The sequence below is a fragment of the Haliaeetus leucocephalus genome, unplaced genomic scaffold (genome assembly GCF_000737465.1).
Source record: "Haliaeetus leucocephalus isolate CR32 unplaced genomic scaffold, Haliaeetus_leucocephalus-4.0 Scaffold566, whole genome shotgun sequence".
Classification (NCBI taxonomy): domain Eukaryota; kingdom Metazoa; phylum Chordata; class Aves; order Accipitriformes; family Accipitridae; genus Haliaeetus; species Haliaeetus leucocephalus.
In genome coordinates, this window is record NW_010973002.1 from 3,813,600 (window position 1) to 3,833,679 (window position 20,080).

The 20,080-nt window shown below is 40.4% G+C and overlaps 1 protein-coding gene across 1 annotated transcript in view; it reads right to left on the bottom strand.

Moving 5' to 3' along the window:
- Positions 1 to 3,162: 3,162 nt before the first annotated feature.
- Positions 3,163 to 20,080, bottom strand: part of LOC104838079 (multidrug resistance protein 1-like) — a 33,065-nt gene continuing 16,147 nt past the window's right edge. The window contains exons 14-27 of the mRNA XM_010577618.1: positions 18,666 to 18,827; positions 17,936 to 18,175; positions 15,789 to 15,935; positions 15,262 to 15,366; positions 14,396 to 14,473; positions 13,302 to 13,385; positions 11,146 to 11,349; positions 10,194 to 10,294; positions 8,710 to 8,850; positions 8,067 to 8,223; positions 6,181 to 6,378; positions 5,060 to 5,266; positions 3,899 to 4,045; positions 3,163 to 3,366 (exon numbers count right to left, since the gene is read on the bottom strand). Coding sequence (XP_010575920.1) covers positions 3,169 to 3,366; positions 3,899 to 4,045; positions 5,060 to 5,266; positions 6,181 to 6,378; positions 8,067 to 8,223; positions 8,710 to 8,850; positions 10,194 to 10,294; positions 11,146 to 11,349; positions 13,302 to 13,385; positions 14,396 to 14,473; positions 15,262 to 15,366; positions 15,789 to 15,935; positions 17,936 to 18,175; positions 18,666 to 18,827 — 2,169 coding nt within the window. The 3' untranslated portion in view covers positions 3,163 to 3,168. The remainder of the gene's footprint in view (positions 3,367 to 3,898; positions 4,046 to 5,059; positions 5,267 to 6,180; positions 6,379 to 8,066; positions 8,224 to 8,709; positions 8,851 to 10,193; positions 10,295 to 11,145; positions 11,350 to 13,301; positions 13,386 to 14,395; positions 14,474 to 15,261; positions 15,367 to 15,788; positions 15,936 to 17,935; positions 18,176 to 18,665; positions 18,828 to 20,080) is intronic.

Consider the following 20,080-nt stretch of genomic DNA (forward strand, 5'->3'; position numbering starts at 1 on the left):
GCAACAACTGAAAACATCAGTGTGTTATCAACATTCTTTTCATACTGAACCCAAAACATAGCACTATACCAGCTACCAGGAAGAAAATTAACTCTATCCCAGCTGAAACCAGGACAACTATCCTCGTGGCAGTCATTTTAGGGGTAAGGTCCCCAGTGACACCAGCAGTGACCCACCATATTGTGGGCATGTTTGGAGAACACGACCCCCTGCTTGGGCACAGATAAGGAAGTCTTTTTTTAAGTCTGGCACCTGGGGTAGATGGCAGCACAGGACAGAGAGTCATGGGGCCAAGAAATCCTGTGCTCTTACGATATCCTCATTGGCTTTTCTTTTCTGTCAGGGCTAATTCTTTTGATCTGTATATCAGTGTAGGGTTTGGTGCTGAAAAGGTGCTTACATGTTAAATGTATTTTAACATACATTTGTCTCTGAATTTAGGTCTGCTTTTAATTAGAGCAGAGCCCGTCTGCAAGCTCTATGGGCATATCCAGCTGGGAAGGTGACTTGGATGGTCTGAAATAAACCATCAGAGCATAGATTTTGTTATTAGTGCCTACAAGCTGAGCATATTCATCTATTTATCTCTCATAGAGTCAGTAAAGTCATCCAGCTCAGTCTGTCTTTTAGCAGGCATGCAGTAGTGTGCTCTTTTGTCATTCTTACAGATGTTTGGAATTTTGCTCTGTTTCCTTGCTCACCATCTCTTTTGTGTGGGGTAGGACTTGCTTTTGTCTGGTGTTTTTCTCAGGTCTGCAGCTGATCTTTTAAACAGGGCTGTGAAATGGGTGGCTTTTTGTATGTTTGTATTGAGATAAATCAGTAAAATACATTCATACATTACAAAACATCTCACTTGTGAACTTAAGTAAATCAACACTGTTTACTTCAACTGTGTTTTGCATTTCCCCTTTTTAATCACGTACGAGCAGAGAATGTTCCCGAGGCACAGCTGTCAGGTACCGCTCTTTCCCTGCTTGGCTGCCACAGCCCAGAGAGGAGCACACACGCTCCCACTATCACGACATTGGCACCTGTACCTTCTGGCTGCAAGCAAACCCCACACCTACCTTTCCATAAGGAACGATCCTTAACATATGTAGCTGGTACTGAGTCTGTCCAGCTATTGCATTATATGAGAATGCTCTGTGTAAACAAGGGTGAGGAACATGCCAAAAGGGATGCAAATGTAATCACTTTTCTTTCCATGGTAGGTAATGTTGACCTCTGAAAGGTCAAATAAGGGGAAACACAAGTCACAGAACTTGTTTTTCTAGGCTGACCATGCTGCAGCTCTTTCAGCACCTTCCAGGTCAAATAGTGCCTATTTCCTCACTCCACTTGCCCCTATGCTTGTAAATAATTCCAAGCTGGTGGGAAGGAAGCATGTTTTGGATTCTTTGTTATCTGCATGGATGTGGCTGCAGTATTTTCCACAAAGATGGTCCATTAATTAGCCCCAGATGTTACATGATTCATTATGTTACAGAGCCTTAGCTTAGTGACTCTTATCTCTTCTATTTATATATTTAAATTAATTGCCCATTTTTACTTCATCTTACTTAATTATTGCTGCAATAGATCGTAATGGATTGTAATATTACAAAAATTTATTATTCATGACAATGGTAATGAAAAACACATAGGCATCTAACCCAAAAGTACAAAATAACTCTTTCTTTCCCCCAAAGATGTCTGGATTAAGAAGGAAGACATTTTATTTTCAAAACTGAGAATCAAACTCTACCGTTTGTAATTTTAACTCCAGTGCAGAAACATAAAACGGAAAAGGGAATTCATTGGAGCCCACATTGGATAATTGGGAATGTAATAAGGGCAGCAGCTCCTGCAGTGTCTGCGCATCATGAGAAAGCCAAGAGGTCACACAAGGGGTGCCTGAATGAATGATAACTACTCTTGTAACAGTCCCTGAGAAAAACTGTGTGAGGGAGAGTGACTGTATTTATTTTGGCAAAGCTGAGACTAGAATTTGTTTTCTTTTGTGTTTTTTATTCCCCTCATGGATCCTGATGCCGGAAAACAATTGAAATGAGCAAAGGAGATAGTCATTACTGTAAGTTTTGTCTGCTGCAATTGAGCAGAGTTATGTGGAAATTATAAAGTACTGCAGGTTGCTCCAGGCCATAAATCCTAACCCAAAGCCACGTGCAAAGCCTTGGAAAATTAAAATGCTGCAATTTAACCAGCCCCCAAACCCAGCTGCTGAGTCACTCTGACTACACAGTACATATTCTTCAACTGTTGAAGGATGTATTGCAGCACCCTGAGGAATATATCAGAGGAATAAACAATTATTAAAGCACATGTGTAAATGAGTTTTGCCAACACTTCAAACAATGTTTAAAATTATCCATAGAATCATAGAATCATCTAGTTTGGAAAAGACCCTTAAGATCATCAAGTCCAACCATCAACCTGACACTACCAAGTCCACCACCAAACCATGTCCCTAAGCATCAAGCCTATTCAAAATAATGGATCTCACATTGAAAACCACTTTTTAATTTTTTTTTTTAAGAGAAGTTATTTACATGGCTGACATGAGTCCACTCCAAAAGAAGCAAGCCTAACTCCTCTTCAAGACTTTTGAAATTACCCTGATGGATGCAAAGAGTGATTAAACTCTGTTAGGTCAGCAACTGAAAAATACTAAATGAAACAATGGTATCTTTTATGTCAGTTTCTCTCTGTATCGAAAGCTTGTAACTATTACAATTATTGTCTGAAATAGAATATTGAATCTCCAAGAGATATGTGAAGCACAGTAATAGTAGAAATGTGGCATAAAGTGGAGGAAAAAACCCAACAAACCCACACATCCAACCCTTTCTCTCTAAATTTAATATAAATGCCTTCATTTGGAATCTCAGCAGTCAGTAAGAATTGATGGTCATCTTTAATTAAGAAGACTTTATAGCTGCATCTGGCTGGTGAAGAAGCCCAAGGGGCAAGCAAGCACAGGCACCAGCTTACTGCTTATCCATGATGCTTAACCACCGTGATACTCTGGTACTGCTACTGGGTACAGCAACCAGGCTGCAACACATGGTCCCTGCTCCACCAGCACAGACGCAGCCAACATGAATTCTCTGTAAGCTTTCATGACTTCCCAGAAAAAAAAAAAAAAAAAAAAATCTGCAAACAGTACTAATTAGAGACTTGTGCATTTACAAGGGCATAGTAGTGTCCTTCCTTTGCCAGTAATTGGCTGTGGGTGCCCTGCTCAACCACCCTGCCATTCTGGATCACTGCAATGATGTCCGCAGTCTGTACAGTTGTCAGGCGGTGAGCAATGACGATACAGGTTCGACCTCGCCGGGCGTTATCCAGAGCTTTCTGGACGATCTGCACACAGATGTTGTGAAAATGCTGTTAGTACCTGGAAAGCCTTCACTTGTCACAGGAACCACATCTGATTTCTTACTCTTTGTTATCACCTGACTATATCTCACACAGATATACAAGTCACTGCATACATGAGACCCTTACTCAACTCAGGGTTTCTCACTGAGGTCAACGAGACCAATCGAACGAGGTTGAGACATTGAGAAGGGGGTTCTTGGGCATCCAGTTTGGTTCAGAACACAAATTCAGTATTTACCATCATATACAGCTAATAGGAAGACAGCTGAAGAGTATCAGCTCCCCATGGTGTTTTCCACTTAAAGTTTTGGGCTTTTCTACTTGTTTATTTAGTAGATATGCACAGCTTCCTAGTGTTCAATTCACAGCTTGCAGCTGGAAAAGCTACTGGGATACATCTGTCCTGTTGTTTCACAGCTGAGCATTTGCAACATGTTTGCATTGATTTCATTCTACAGAAATCAGCTAGCCAGGTACATAGACATATATATTTCACATAATAATCATTACCCACCTTTTCACTTTCTGTGTCAAGAGCAGAGGTAGCTTCATCCAGAAGCAGAATGGCAGGATTACGAACCAGAGCACGGGCAATTGCTATTCTTTGTTTTTGACCTCCGGAAAGTTGTGTTCCTTTCTCACCCACCCGGGTATTATATTTCTGGATGTTAAAAATTAAAAAAGAAGGCCTGTGAAAACTCTTAGAGGAGGAAGATTAGAAAAGTAAAGTTTTATGCATGGCTATAAAAATGATTAGGTATTTCCATCTTGAAAGAAAAGAATGGTGCAAGTGGTTTTAATAAAGCTAAGGTTTTATAAAGACCTCTAGTATAAACAGTTATATATACAGCCACACATATTTATACCTGGTCTGAAAATTTACTTCCCAAAGGCTGGCATAGGTTTTGAATGGTACCACCAGTGATACAGCAGTAAGGTGTCCACAGATATCTGCTCATGAGCATATAATCATAAGAGTAACTAGAGATTTAATGCTTACTGACATATGCACGAAGAACTTGATCCTGCATTACTTGTGACTGAAGAATCCCAAATGTCATTAGCAGTAATGAAGATGAAATATTTTTCAGCATCATTACATCATTTTCAAGTTACACAGAACTACAGTGAAAAACCATTAAAGCATTTTTCCTTGTTAGAACTAAATTCTTGTCAGGCATGAAGGTCAAATGCCATGTCATTCACTTTTGATTTATTGCCCCTTCGTATTTGTTAAGAAACACTCCCTGTGCATGTCCATCCAATTAGAAATAGAGCATTTAGTTTTACTGAATTATTTTAGGAAAAAAAACCCAAACAAAACCCCTCTCTCTGAGAGTAACTTGAGAAGTTTCTGCTGTCAAACAAAGAAACTGTCAAAAAATTTATGAGGACTTATTTGTACAGAGTGTCCTCTTATTCCCCCCCCCCCCTCATATTTTGCTTTGTCTACCACTATATTGATTGGAACATTGGGGTTTTTTGAACAAACTAAGAAGGATTTTAAGATTGAAACACACTGACATTTTTAGACATAAATTCTATACCTTTTCTTATTAAGGAAAACAAAAATGTTTGTTTTCAATTTGATCTGTGTAAGTGAGCATTACCTAGATTTCTCCATATCATTCCAAACATCTAATCTCACTGTGAAGAGAAGATCACTACCTCTTACCTCTGGCAGTTTTTCAATGAAGGTATGAATATTTGCTGCTTTAGCTGCTTCTTCAATTTCCTCCTGACTAACCACCCTACTGTTGTCTCCATATCGAATATTTTCAGCGATGCTGCAGTCAAACAAAATGGGCTCCTGTGACACCAGGCCCAGTCTGGACCTCAGCCATTGTAAATGCAAAGATCTGGTATCAAACCCATCTGCTAACTAGAAAAGGCAGCAGAAAAATGATGTCAGGTTGACTACAGAGCTCATCCACAGATACACACTGCAAACAGGAAATGCGAATTGTAAGAGGAAGCCTGTTACGTGTTAGATTCCCAGCTGAAATCAAGTACATTTTGCATGCAAAATGGAAAAGAACCAGTAGTATAGATGAAATATTTCCTTTCATTAGTTTTTAATGTTGTGTGTGGTTTTGCTTTCATTTCCCAGCAGACAGAGTGCAGATCACAGGCTGTTCCTGCAATCCTTCCAGCCCTACTGACCACAAGAAGCAGCACCAGGACCCTCACGGAAAAGCCTATCCCTAAGAAACTGAACACAACAATAAATATTCTCAGCCGTAGGCCTCTAACTCAATCTTAAAACCTCCAAGGAGGTTTCTCTGGACTTTCTATACCCATTAACGGGGATGGCATCAAAAAGCCCATTGCCACCTTCTGATGGTGACGCAGTAGAATCCCTGCGGGATTACACTGTATTATCTGAAGCATGTATCTATGTCCCTCGTGTGAATTCGTATCAGCAAGATGACTAACACACTGACAAGCGACACGAACGTTATGCCCCTGTGTGACCGGGCTGTGAGAGGCTTTGGGGAGGCAACGCAGTCTGACACGGTCATTCTTTTCCCTGGTGACATCCGTGCCCTGAGCCAGCACACCGTGCCAACACGGGTGCCAGTGCTGGTCCGTGTGGGAATTGGACAGGGCAGGCAATGAGAGGGGTCTTGAGGTTGTCTACAGCTCCACTGGAACCACAGCCCCGGTAACCCACACTTCTGAAAAAGGCATCTCACCAGAGGTATTGCCAGGATTGTTTAAAGCCTCTGAAACCTTTGAAGATAAAGAGTTCTGCAGACTTAATTGTTATTAATAGCCACACAAGTCTATTTTTACCACTTGTCCTTCCACAGGGTCATAAAATCTCTCCAAGAGCTGAATGAATGTGCTTTTGCCACAGCCGCTGCTTCCTACTAACGCCAGAGTCTGTCCTTTGTTAACCTTCACGTTGAGTCCTTGCAAAACTTGAACTTCTGGCCTTGTTGGATATACAAAATGGACGTTTCTGAATTCAATGCTGCCTTCAAAATTGCTCTGGAAAGTAATAGAGAGTTCACGTGCTCGTATTAGCATTTATCAGCTTTAACTATAATAACACTTGTAAGACTTGGTTATTAAAGTGAGAGAACTGACAAGAAAGTTTGGGAGGGCATTTTCAAAACTGCTTTTGAAATTCTTCTTTTAAATAACATATTGGATTGAGTGCAGTATCATTATTTATGGGACGACTTGCAGATGTAAGTTGCTAGATCCTTCTGGAGAAGGAGTTGTCTGCATCTCTTGAATCTGTTTCTCGCTTCACCTTTGAAAAGAATATCTTTAGACAAATAAACAGACTTAATATTTTTCTTTTCTGACACATGTAATTGAGGCACTTCTACTCTTGATATAAACTACAGCATTTGCTTTCCTGATCTCACACTGCAGGTAGCACAATTTAAATGAATGTAACACAAGGTCAAGATCAGCTATTAAGATACCAGAGCTAAATTCTTTGGTAGGTAATTTACAGGCATGGAGGACAAGCTGTGTTTTAAAAAGCAATTATATTTGTTAATTAGCCATTCTAGCCAGGTCAATTTTTAAGCACAAGCGGAAGAAAGGGGGCACACACTAATGCTGTTGTCTCTCCTGTTTGGGGTAGGAGCCAGCCCTGTGTACATACTAGCAGCACAACCAGTACAGTGCTCTTGCAGCAGCTGGTGATCTAATTTAATGGGCACAAAGCTTTGCTTTGCTGAAGTCACAGGCATCACCGGTATTCAAGTCTAGTCTATACTAGAAATATTTTCATTTAAGTTTTATTTTACTAGGGACCTTCTGCCAAATCTTTCAATGTCTGCGCCAGAGGACCTGGTTCAAGAAGATATGTAAGTGTGCTCATAACTTTAAAGGCTGAAAATCCTGTGTATAAGCTTAAAGTTATAGAAACTGGATTATGGCTTCCTGAGTAGGGGCTACCATCTAAAACCTATGCGGGAAGTTCATTTTAAACTTAGATGGATGTACAAATGTAATCCTTCCAGATCACGTAATCTGAAAGCATTTCATGCAGAAATTTGACAAGTGCTGAGGTCAGTTTCCTTAGTGACAGTTTTGGTTTAGAGGCAAGTTTTTGGGGATTTTTTGAGTGTAGGTTTTTTTTTTCTTTTTCTTATTGTTGGTTTTTTCCTTGTTGTTCCCTGCCCGCCCCTTAGAGCAAAACAGATTATTCATTAAGTTAGTTTTGACCTCACAAGAGCACATTTTTTCTTGTAAGAGTTTCCACAGTTGTAAGAGTATGGCTTTTGGCAAAACTGTTCTCTCTCTGAAAGAACTAGTCTCATCTACAAAAAAAGTAGAAAAATGCAATTGTATTTTAGTTTTTCTGTAAACCCTTACAAAGACAATGCAACTGTTAGTGGAACTGACATCGTCAGTGTTTTCCTGAAATCATTTAAGATGTGGGTCAGTAGAATGGAAAGTATTTTTTTAGCTCATTCAGAGCAAAACTACATTTAAGGCTATACACTTGTGACTGAAAACAAGAAATAATACGGTCCATTAAAAAAAAATTAATGAGTTAGTACCACTGTTTAATATAATGTCTGTCTTTTGTAATGCCCTAAAAAAAAAAGCTATGAATACAGTTGCAGACAATAAAACATTACTAATTTAGTTTGTTTCAGTATTTTTCTGCCCCCCCCCCAAACCAAACTAAAAAAAACCCCAAGCCCCCTTACCAATTTTTCACCTTCTTCACTGTAACTGTCAATTTGAGGTTTTCTGTCCAAAAGCTGAAAGATTCTTTGCGCTGACATTCTAGCTTTGCCAAAATCTGGTGCCAGTGAAGCAGACTGACCAACATTCATAGCTGCAAACATGATGGAAGAGAAGACTCTAAAAATAAAAGACAAAGCATCATTCATTTCAGGTAGAACAATGCCTTGTTTTTCTCATGTGTAAAACAAACCTTCAGAATAAAGTTTTTTAGCATCTTTAGATTATGACATTTCTGAAGCTCCTCACCCCCCAAGATGTCACCCAGTATTAGGAAATTCTATTTGTTCCTATAACTACTTTATAGATGAGCAGTGGTGTTACATCACTTCTCTAGGTAATACCCTCTGCCTGGAAAGAACGTCAAACAGCAAAGACTTCTCCAGAGTAGGTGTGCTGAGCTTGGCCACACACTTGCTACTTCACTGCCTGAATATGTACCTTTCCCCAAAACAGCCCTTCTGCCCAAACTGCACTCCCAACCAGACTGAATTCCTGAATAGCTCTATACCCCATTACCTCTGTAATTTGATGAATTAATGTGCATGCATTGAAAACACTCTCTCGTGTATCTTTTTTTTTTTTCATTTTATAAAGTGTACTCACATAAATACATTTTCAAAGTTGCTCAGACAATGGGCAATGAGCCATGCCCCAAATCTGAAGACTGCTGCATCAATAAAGTAGTTTGCACACTGAGCTACTCCGTAGGTAAATCCATAGAAAGGGGCTTTTGTCAGAGAATCTCTGGTAAAGGAAGAGACTTTCCATAAATAACTTGTAAAAGAGAAACAGCAGATACTGGCTGGGGGATGGCCAGATTTCTGGGTTAAAGTTTTCAAGCAGTACAGCTCACCCCCAGAAAACAAAACAAATCAGCCCAGAACACATGCACACACACAAAGAATCCCTGCCAGACCCTAAAAGCGCCTCGCGTTGTGACATGGAACTGTCCTTAGGACAGAAAGCAATGAGATCTCTCATCCTCAGTTATGCTATCCTGAATCTCTCCCTTTGCTTTTCTATAGCAGGGCAGGCCACTAGAGCAGTTAAAAAAAAAATAAATTAATAACTACCACATATAACCCATTTTATTAAGAAAACAAGTAGGCTCCAGCCCAGCCTAAGAGCTGCCTGTAGGCTTCCACCAGGTTTTCCCATCCGAGCAGAGACCTCTCATCCTGATTCGGAGCAGGGACGTATTGCTGGGTATCCCCGCAGGGATTCAGACTAAGCCTCTATTTCTCAATCCGTCCCTCTGGAGAAGTTTCATTTTGTGTAGCTAATTGAATGCACACTGAATCAGAGTCTGGAGGACTCTCTGCCTTCGTGGTTTAGGATGCTCTCTGAGGAAATGGAGATCTCCTTTCTAGTCTGAGCTGTAAATCAGAGACCTTTGACAGCCCAGGTGAGCATCCTGCCCATAACTGGGGTATTACTAGTTCACCAGACACTGAATTTTAACACAGTTTTGGCTGAGGAGAGGTTATACAATACATCATTTTCAATTCCTTCTTTTATATTAGTTACCTTGAAGGAAGAAAGAAATAAATTAGATTTGGGACTATTTTGTTTAAACAAAACGGAGCTAGAAATATCTGGCATCCCTGATGATGCGAATGCATTTCCGTGGAGGTCAAACAAGAGAAACATATGAAGTTCATTTCAAGGTTTCAAAGTCATATGAGGGGAATAAAACTGGTTTATGTTATAAAGGGTGTGGTATGGGAGCTAACTGTCAGTTCCTGAGTTAACTAGTATCAATGCAATACACTGAAATGGAGTGAACGTATGTCCTACATTTTAGGCACACACAGGCAAACACAATATTCTGTAACACATATGCAGCGCATGCAGTTTATAAAGTGTTTGCATAATGAAAAGGCAAATCCTGCAAATGTTTTTTTCACTCTGCGTTTAAGAATGTATATTGAAATATAGCAAGTGAACAAATTTCAAAACTACGTAAACGGCTATTGATATCCTTCCCAATCTTTTGGGTGTTGGACATGACAGCAAGAAATGTATTTACAATAAATCTGAAAGACTAAAATGTACAAAGAAAGAATTATTAAAGAAAAAAATCCCACCTATATGGACCATTCAAACTAGCAATGTATCTTGCATAAAATGCTTCTTCCCTGGTCAGTGAAGCTACAGTTCTTATGTTTTCAACTGATTCTGTTGAAATCTAAATTGGGAGATAAAACAAATAAGAGGTAATCCCTTACAATTGCAATCTACAACATATCTCCTAAACACTCGATCTCTTCTCTAGCATTTATTATTTTAGATCAGAAAGTGCTTGCTTAGGAGAGGAGATCAAGGTCTATTACCAGGTGATGGAAAGCCCAGAGCAACGAGATTATTCACCCCACGGTCACCAGACAAGGTGGGGCTGAAGCCAACAACATATTTGAGTTCAGAACATTGGGCCAGCAGGCAGGAAGCGTCAGCAGCCCCTGCCCTAACCTGTGGGCTGTGATCCTGATGAATTACACCCTGTTTAATAAAACAGGAACAAACCCCAGTCACCCGGACACAGAGTGCGCTTTTGCACAGACTACTTCTGTCTCCTGGAAGAGCGCTATCAGGTGAATGAAGGCAGTACCCTCAAGCTCTTGAGCTCATGAGTGGTTTGCATTTGGGGATGGAAAAAAAAGTAGCAATATCAGGGCTCGGTGGCTCAGCCCCGCAACGCTTCTGGCCACAGCACAGAGCCGTGCAGAGCTACGCAGCTCGCCCTAGGCACAAGGCACACCAGTGCTGGGGCTGCTGCTGTTACAGCTGTCCCTGCCCAGAAATCCGCTATGGAGGCTTTCAAATGCATTTTTATAGTCTAATTTACAGATGTTTTGTGTTATCTATGTTTTGCTTTTCTTGGGGATATATAAACATTCCCTTCATCCCCCACCCTGTCCTGTCCTGTCCTCTCCCCCCTTCATTTATCTTGGATAATTGAGTCAGCTGTAATATAGTTACAGTGTTGTCCTTAAAAGTGATCACACGCCATAACCCTGTAGTTAAAATTGGAGAACTTACTCTTCCAGCCTCTTCCAAAGCTTTTTGATCTTTTGCGGCATGACCAGACACAGAGCTAACGCTCGCAGCATTTGTAGCAATAACAAAAGGAATGCAGGCCAGGATAAGCAAAGTCAACTGCCAGCCGTACACAAAAGCAATAACGATGGCAGTCAGAAGGGTAAAGACAGTCATAGTCATCAGTCCAAGTCGGCTTCCAGTTGCCTAAGAAAACCCCCAAATATCCATCATTAGATTTTCTTTTTGTTACTTATATCACCACTTCAAATTGCTATATAGTCAAAGCCAGTGGTTCAGCTGGAGAATGAAACCATGCACGGTCACGTGCATTGACGTTATACATCTACTTAGGTAACCGTTCCTAGACTTTCCTTGTACCTGCCAGCCTTCAGGCCTTTAAGCGAGGTTAAAGTAGTCTAAACAGTTGGTCACGATAGTTGTTAAATGAAATACGTATCTGGGATGTCCCACACTACCTGAGGCACAGAAGACTGTGGCCTCTGTCACCGTAGGGCAGACTGGCGGTTGGGTGCCCAGCATTAGGCAAGAGGGCCTTCCTTCTAACAACAGCCATCCATTGACCCATCCCACTAACAGTGGTGGAAACTACTCATCCTCAAGTTCTCACATTGCTGCACCTGGGGCTGGGTTCTCAGAAAAAAATCCGGATTTGGCCACCCTGCAGAAATGCTTTATCTCAGTGGGATAATGAGCAGGAAAGATGAACTCATACTGAAGAACTCCTGTCTCCTCCCAGCCTGTATAACCTTTTCATCGAGAACTTTTAAAATGAGAGATGATTAGCATCCAGCCTCCGGGTGGGCTCTGATCTGCAGAAAAAAGGTCTGAAAACAGCCCTGTGGAAATAGTTCATCTTCCAAAATTTGGCTTGATGGAAAAAACAAAAATCCTTGGGCGGGAAGCAAAAATTCTTCTCTCTTTTGCCAAAGACTTTCCTGCCCTGAAAAGACTTTTCTTGTTCAATAAAATTTAAAATAGTAATAATTAAACCAATGCCAAGGTGAATTGTTGCCATATGTTCTAGGGGCTGCACATAAAGATGGATTTGGAAACTTCAGCCAGCGCAGCATGAGGCACGGTACGTACTTACTGACACTCTGTAGCGCTCCAGAGAACACAATAGCTTTGGAGACCAATTCATGCCCTCAACTGGCTTTTGTAGTTAGGGGACCCTGTGCACCTCTCCTTTCTACTGCCCTGACAGGGTGATATAGTTCAATGCCACTGAAGGAAACTGGAACTTTAAAAGATGAAAATGACTAGGTTTTGTCATGGACTATTTTCTCACTACAAGCCCATACAGCAGGAGGACAGGAGAGAGAAACAAAAGTCTACAGTGACTGAAAAATGTAGAGATTAAAGGGTTTTTGGTGTACAAATTTGAAGGAAACAAAGACATCTTAAAACAAACCAGTAAACTTTTCCTCCACAAGAGCTGCAGTGATTTCTTATTTTCAAGAAAGGAAGAAACAGAGAGACATCTGGCAGATGGTCAGGGACTGCTGATGAGGTGAGCAGTAGGAGGAATTATGCAGAATTTGCCATATTCTCCTGCCAGTGTCCAGTGGCCACCTCTCCCATACCAGTGCCTTGAGTCATTCCCTCCCTTGGCCATCGCCCTCCCTGGTGTTCTTTACTAATGCTGGGCCTTTTCTTACTGTTTGGTCTGCTTGTGTGTGAAGCACGTTTGGTGGTGATGGGAAGAAGAATTCTCTTCATTTAGGTCAGTAAGGGTTTTTACCATCTGCAGATGCAACCTTTTCACAGCACGCAGGTGACACTCCATCATAGGTTGTAAAAACCTGGGGTCCACTGATTCTGGTCCCCAGCACATATGAAGATTTCAGTTTGCATGATGAAGTGGTCTACAGTTATATGTTTAGCTTAAAGACTTCTAGGGAGGGAAATGAAAGGTACATGAACATCTGCTGGATTTTTGATAGTTCTCATAAATTATCAGCTGGGAAGCCATTTCCAAGGTGTCAACAGCATGCTATGTAAATGCATCTGCCAGTCTGTGGGGTAGATTTGCTACCTGTGTTCTGAAATAATCTCAGTGTCCTTTGCCAATTGCAATTAATATTTGTAAGGAAAAAAAAATATTTAAAAAACACACACAAAAAGAATCAGCATACCCCTTTGACTTGGGAAGCATCTGTAGCAAGCCGAGTTAGCAGAACACCAACAGCATTTTTCTGATCATCGTACCATCCAACCTCCTGCAAGAAAATACACTATTTTTTGTTTCAAAAAATTACATGTTCTTACCATATTTCAGATCTATCAGGATTACTAGTAAAATGAACAAACATTTCCAGCTCAGCTAGCATATGGGGAAATGGAAATACAAGTCATGATGGCTAACTGCAAAATTCTTCCTCTGTAGACAGCATCTTCCAAGTAAACTAAAAGAAAAAGCTTAAAAAGTCTTATTCTGTTGTGAACATCTAATTGTTCACAATCAAAGTGTTATTAGCTGTGATGTTCTTCTGAATGTGCCTATTTAGAAACTTTTATTATAAACCCATTTCACTCAGTCCTTCCTTGGGCCTGAACAGGTTAACTATTCTCTTCTTAGAAATTACCTATTCCATTAACTATAGAAGAGCAATTGCTCATCTATATTTGTACATATTGAAAGGAAATGATGCCCTTTTACCTCCAAAGGCTATGGCAGTTTGTTTTTGTTTTTTTTTTTAATCACTAATTTTTCCTCTCCTAGTCCTTTCAGATGTTTCTATTAACACACAGGTTCTTGTCCCCAATGGCTGTGTGGGGTGCCAAATTATGCATTCTCAAAACTTCTATGCAAGTAACATGAACTTGCAAAAATTAACAGGAAGGGTTTAATATAAGTAACTTTATTCTTCTCATGGGTAATTCTTGATGCAATAGGGCAATTTGAATTTTTTGCAGCAAAAAATTATCAGATTGCTTATTTGCTACAAATAAACAGCTGCAAACTGTGTGCATACTAGCATGCCAGAAATATGCACATTTGCAATGACAGTCCTTCAAAATTAAACTATTTGCAGCAGCAGCACCGAGCCAAATTGCACATGGATTAGGAGATTTTCAGAAAAGTTGTACTTTTTCCTAAGCTAGTGGTAGAAGAGACATATTTTTGTTTTCTTTTCTCCAGACCACACAATTAAAACCCAATGTGTGCCTTGTAATGGTCTGCAAAAGCCATCTGGCTCTTGTGATACCCTAGCTGCATAACTCATACCTGCTGAAGTAATGCTCTGAAGGACAAAGAGCGCAGTCTCATTGTTAGTATTTCCCCAGACTTCCCAAACATGAATCCCTGGGGGAGGAAAGAGAGTCATATTTTCTCATCTGATGTTTTAACTCTGTTTACAAAGCTGCACGACAAAAGCAATGACACCAAAAAGTCTCCTACAACCCCCTGTGCATATGTAAGTCTCGGGAAAAGTGCTGTTCACATTTGTGGAACCTGAAACTCTATTTTCCCGCAGAAAGGAAGCAACATGGCAAAGAAGGCAGGAGGTTCATTGTAATGCCTTATTCGTATGCCCCAGAAGCACTAGGAGATAAATCAGCTTATCTAGTCCTTGGCCCCCCTGCTCTGACTGCTACCAGAGACATTCACTCACAGCAGTCATACCAATGGATTTTATGATATGGACATCAATCTGCAGTAACTGTTTTCTGCAAGCTGTGGAGCAGTCATAAGAGGACAGCAAACGATGGAGTTTGCCTGATGGTATGAAAAAGACCATCTGCTATGGAAAGAGACTATTTTATACTTACTTTGGCAAAAGCCTATAGACTGTCAATGAGAAATGTCAGTCTTAACTTTGCCTTTTAAGGCCAGACCCTCAATTTTGATTTCAATCATGCTGAATCCACATTGCCTTCAGTGGCTTATTTAAACCAACAGCAAATACAGACGTATGTCTTTAAGTAAACACATCCATTAAACCTACATATCTCAGGAAGAACCCTGGCACTTCTGCATGTTTTTGTAAGTTCTGATTGGTGTTTTGCTTCTCAGACTGCATTGATATGAATTATACCTGCAGCCTGCTGGGGAGTTAAGAACTTCTAACGTTTCAGTGTAGTGACACTTACTTGGATTATGTATGCTGCTAAGGTAATCACTCCAAGTAAAAGAAACATTAAAGAAAGCACCAAAGTGTTTTTATTCCTCTTTTCTGGATCTGTTTCTTGAAAAGCCTATGCAAGAAAAAACACACAAAAATGAGTACATAGACAATGAGTGCCAGTTACATAAACCAGCCTTCATCTCAAGAAGCTTGTCTACTTCAATTTCTCTTAGCAAGTATCCTGGATCCTGAAATCAGTCTGCAGTCAACTTTCTGTTGAGGGCCAGAAGACAGTCCAGCTTTCCGTTTAACCTACATCTCACTAATTTGTTCCCTCAGCTTCAACTATTGCTCCTCCTTTCCTCTGCTAGTCAGATGCAGTTCCACTGGGCTCTGCCTCTAGAGGGTCACTTCACCAACATTTATCCATTTTTCATTGGATCCATTTATAGCACTGAATCCCACCCTGAGTCTTACATAGAGAGAACTGGCTGAGCATGAGGGAGGCTCAGGACTGCAATGTCCATTTGCAAAAAAACCCCCCTAACTTACCCCAATGATTTTTCCAAATACAACAGCAAATGCAGGATGGACCCCACCTGAGACAGCAGCAGCAATCACTCCCAGCAGTACATACAGCCACTCAGGTTTGTTCAGAGCCAGGATTCTTGAGTAAGGCACAGCAGGGAGATTTTCTTCCTACAGGAAAGGGAAAGCTGCAGGTTTTCCTTGGAAAGTTGCAGAATATGAAATTCCCCAGACAGTGGGTGCTCATTAGGCTTTGAGAAGTGAACGGTCTTGGTAAACTAGTGAAAGCCCTCTCTACGCACTCGGAGTGAGCCAAGACACAGAATATCTGCGGCTTTGCTGTTTCATGTCCTAGAACTTCAACTGCACTGTAAAAGTTTGGAGGCAAAAAAATTTAACAAAAGGCCAAGTCATGAGTGGAGAAGGGCCAGGACAGTTCATTGAAAGTCAGCTAGGACTGGTCACCATGAATGGCAACTAACATTTGAGTCTTTATAAAGAAGTAAAAGTCTCACTGTTCAGAGCACAGAAAAGATCCCTCTGGTCCAGCTAAATGCTAGCGGGCTGGCAGTAATACAATAGGGTAGAGAGGTCATCTTTCTCTTTTGCAAGTTATAGCCTATGCATCATTACCAAAAGCATGAAAGAGGCATATGTAACAGTCAGCCTGCATCTCCTTTGAAAGTACAAAAAGTGCCCTGTTCTGCTTTACTAATTTATTCAAGTGCCTATGCCTCCACAGGGGGAGTTCTGGAAAAGCAAAAAATGAAAACATTGGAAATGAGACAAAATATTAGGCAGGATTATGAGTAATTTGCTCTTGATTCCTGGTTATTTTATCCCATGTTTTGGATGCTGGATGAGGGTGGCTAAGCCTCAACCATAAAAGTGGGCTGAGCTTTCTGAAATAATTACAACTGCTGGATGCTTGATTTCTTAATTTTTTTTTGTGAATGTGACAAATACTGAAATCTTGAGTATGAACACCCACTACTTCCTCTGAGGTCTTAAGCAGTATTAATACACAGACAAAAAGTATCTTTTGAAGTTGCATGGCTTTTTTGTGATAATAGGAATGGATCCGGCTCCTCCATACTATTTGAAATATGTATGAGTTGGAAGCTATATTTTAGTGAGAAGGAATACTGATAAATACAAATTACACTAAGGCTTCCATAAGTATTTTAAATAATTGGGTGCTGTATTACAGATGAGGTCCTAACTTCTATAGATTTAAAAGGATCCATGGTTTTACTTTAGAATTTACATTTTATTTCTTCACTTCAAGGGTCCTGAAGTCAGGTAAAAAACCCCAAACATCCAAACCCCAAAACCACCAAGCAACTTTTCCAATACATTTCATGCAAAAAAACCAATTTGCTGTGGTTCAAGCAGTACAAAATAGGAAAAAATGAAATCAAGTTTCTATTGAGCTGCCTACCTAAACTCTGATCCAGAGCCCACTAGAAGTCTGCTCCTATTGATTGCCATGAGCAAGTTTTACTCAACTTTGACAAAACAAAGGTCTCGTTCTAAAACCTGATCTTCTTATATGACTTTTATTTCTATATGACATTTGTCAACTGAAGTGTTTTATCTGATTAAAAACCTCCAGAACTGGATGTTTTAAAGGATATACTAAGACTGAGAGAGAGAGAATAATGGTTCATTTATTTACAATACACTTCAAAATGTTAGGGTTTTGATATATTTTTGTTCTTTTGACATAAATGTAATATGATATTCCAAAGTGCTTTAAAACTTGATATGCACACCCCAGGGATTACATTATCCACCAGTATTTCCAACAGTGAGTACCAGGAGGTAAGGAATCCTGCAAATGAAATCTCTCAACTCATTTTAATTAGATAGAATTGAAACATCAGTAACACTGAAATAATACACGTAATTTTATGAAGCATGACAAATGAACAGCACAAGTTTTTTCCAGCTCCACACTAAGTCAACAGTATTAAAATGAAGTTTTTTAGTAAGGTGTACGTGATCGCATATTCCTAAGACAAATACTCAGCCTGGTGAGTATTGATGGTAATAGCACTAGACTAAAGGTTGCATGGCAGCCAGCTACCTAAAAGTAATTAAAATTATGGGCTTTGTGTTTATGCTTACATGTTATTACTAAAATTCTAAACTAAAGTTTTAATACCAACCTCCAGCTCTTTTTTTTTCTTTTTTCCAGAGGGCTGTTTCTTAGAAGAGCACCTCTTGCTCTTGTATCTGCTGGATCTTCTTCGAATGCTGCCTCTCCCAGAGATCACCGATTCTTCAAAACGATCTTGAAGAGTCAGCTCCTCCACAAGATCATTTCCATCATTTTCCTCATATTCCTCATCCCCTGTGTCTTCATTTTCTTCTGATGTCCCATCGTCTTGAACATTATTACTACAACCCTAGTGAGAATTCAGGATATATAATCACAAGGTATTTTGAGCAGGGAGAAAGAAGAGTAAACTTTTTCTCATGAGTACTGCTGTTTCAATCATGTGATCTCTATTGCCTATAGGCCACATATATTTCAGTCTGCAATGGCAGAGCAGCAGACTATTTGGTCCTGATGTGTTGTTTGTTTCCACCCCTCCCCCCTTTTCTCTTTTCTTTAAGCAGTCTATGGAATCCACCTGGAATCTAAAAATTCTGTGGTTATGCCATAATTATGCAGTCTGTGCCTTCAACACACTTATGTTTTTGACATAGTGGATTGTGTAAATGCGAAACACTTTTATGGGTAAAATCCCCAAGAATTCCAAGCCTATGTCTGTGCTCAGACTAGAGTGACTGAGCAGCTGCCAGCTGGACATCATGCAGGAACTACAGAGAGAAAATGGCTCCACATACCAACTTTGTGAAATGCAGAAAGAAAATAAACAAATTTGCCCTTACTTGCTGCATTACAAGAGAATAGTAGACTCCCTTCTGCAACATGAGTTCACTGTGTGTTCCTTGTTCAACCACGATGCCTTTCTCAAATCCAGCAATAGTGTCAGCAGTCCTGATGGTAGACAGTCTGTGAGCAATCACAATGGTGGTACGTCCAGTCCGAGCCTTACAGAAAAACAACAAAAGCAATTTACATTAAAATGTGCAAGAAAACAGCAGAGAAATAAAACAAAGTTATTTTCAGCATTTATAATATAGAATAAATCCAAACTTCAGAAAGGATTCTTTCTTCTAAAATCAAAGATTTTTTTTTCCTGGTTTCATGTCCCTTGTTTAACAGTCTAAGGACACTTTCACTTGCCTAATTCAGGCAGAGGAAAGAACATTAACCTTATTAGACAGGCAATGCAGGTATTAAAGGCTATAATTAAGGTTATTTGACTTTTTACCAAACTGGAACTATTCGAGCTGAAGTTGCCCATAAAGTGTTTTGATGTGTATGCACAGATGGGAGCGAAATGCAGTGAGAATAGTTAGATCTTTCTCAAAATAAAGCTAGGACAGCCAGTATATAAAGAAAGGATATTTTCTTTATATACTATCCATGCATATTTTTGGAAGTATAACATTAGCAGGACTTCTGACAAGACTTAGCAGGAAAGCATAGAGAAGTGGAGCACATCTGCGGTCAGAAATGGGGTTTAGCCACTCCCTAAAGCTCTCTCCCAGTCTTTTGAAATAAGCTACACCTCAAATCAGGGACCTGCTGGGATTTGGCAGGGAGAGCTGCTGAAGCCTCAATCTGCAGGTTACATGTTCCATCCCTCTCCAGCTCCCACATGCAGACCAGTGGCGTGCACAGTCCTCGTGCAGCAAACGAGCACAGGCCAGCTTGCAGCTGCTGGAGAGAGCGGCTTCCCTCCTCGCTGATGCCCAGCAGACGGTGGCTTGGGGGCAGGAGGAGAAACCCAAGGGGACCTCACGCAACAAATATGTTCTGCAGTCAAGGAGCCTGCTGGAAGTTACTTGCTACAGAAGTTGTACGTCATGTGGGCACAGGAACAGGAGCGTGGAGAAGATGAGGCCAGTTTCAGTAGATGAATGCTTCCATGGAGATTTGGAGTCTTCCCTACACCTCCCACCAAGTTCTCATGGATCTGACCAAGTCACTCAAAGCCTGTCACACCATGCAGTTTTCATGCCTGTGCCCTAAAGCTCAGAGGCGCGGAGCCTTCACCACTGCAGCTGGGAGCTGCGATCAGAATAAGCAATATGCTCTAAAAGATGCAAAGTTATCTGAAAGACAGAAGACTACAAGCACCTGCATATGACTGCTCAGAAACAGTGTGTGTTTGTGAGGTTAATATCTCTGCTCCTCAGCTGTAAAAATAACGAACAATATTAGCACCACTTTTTCC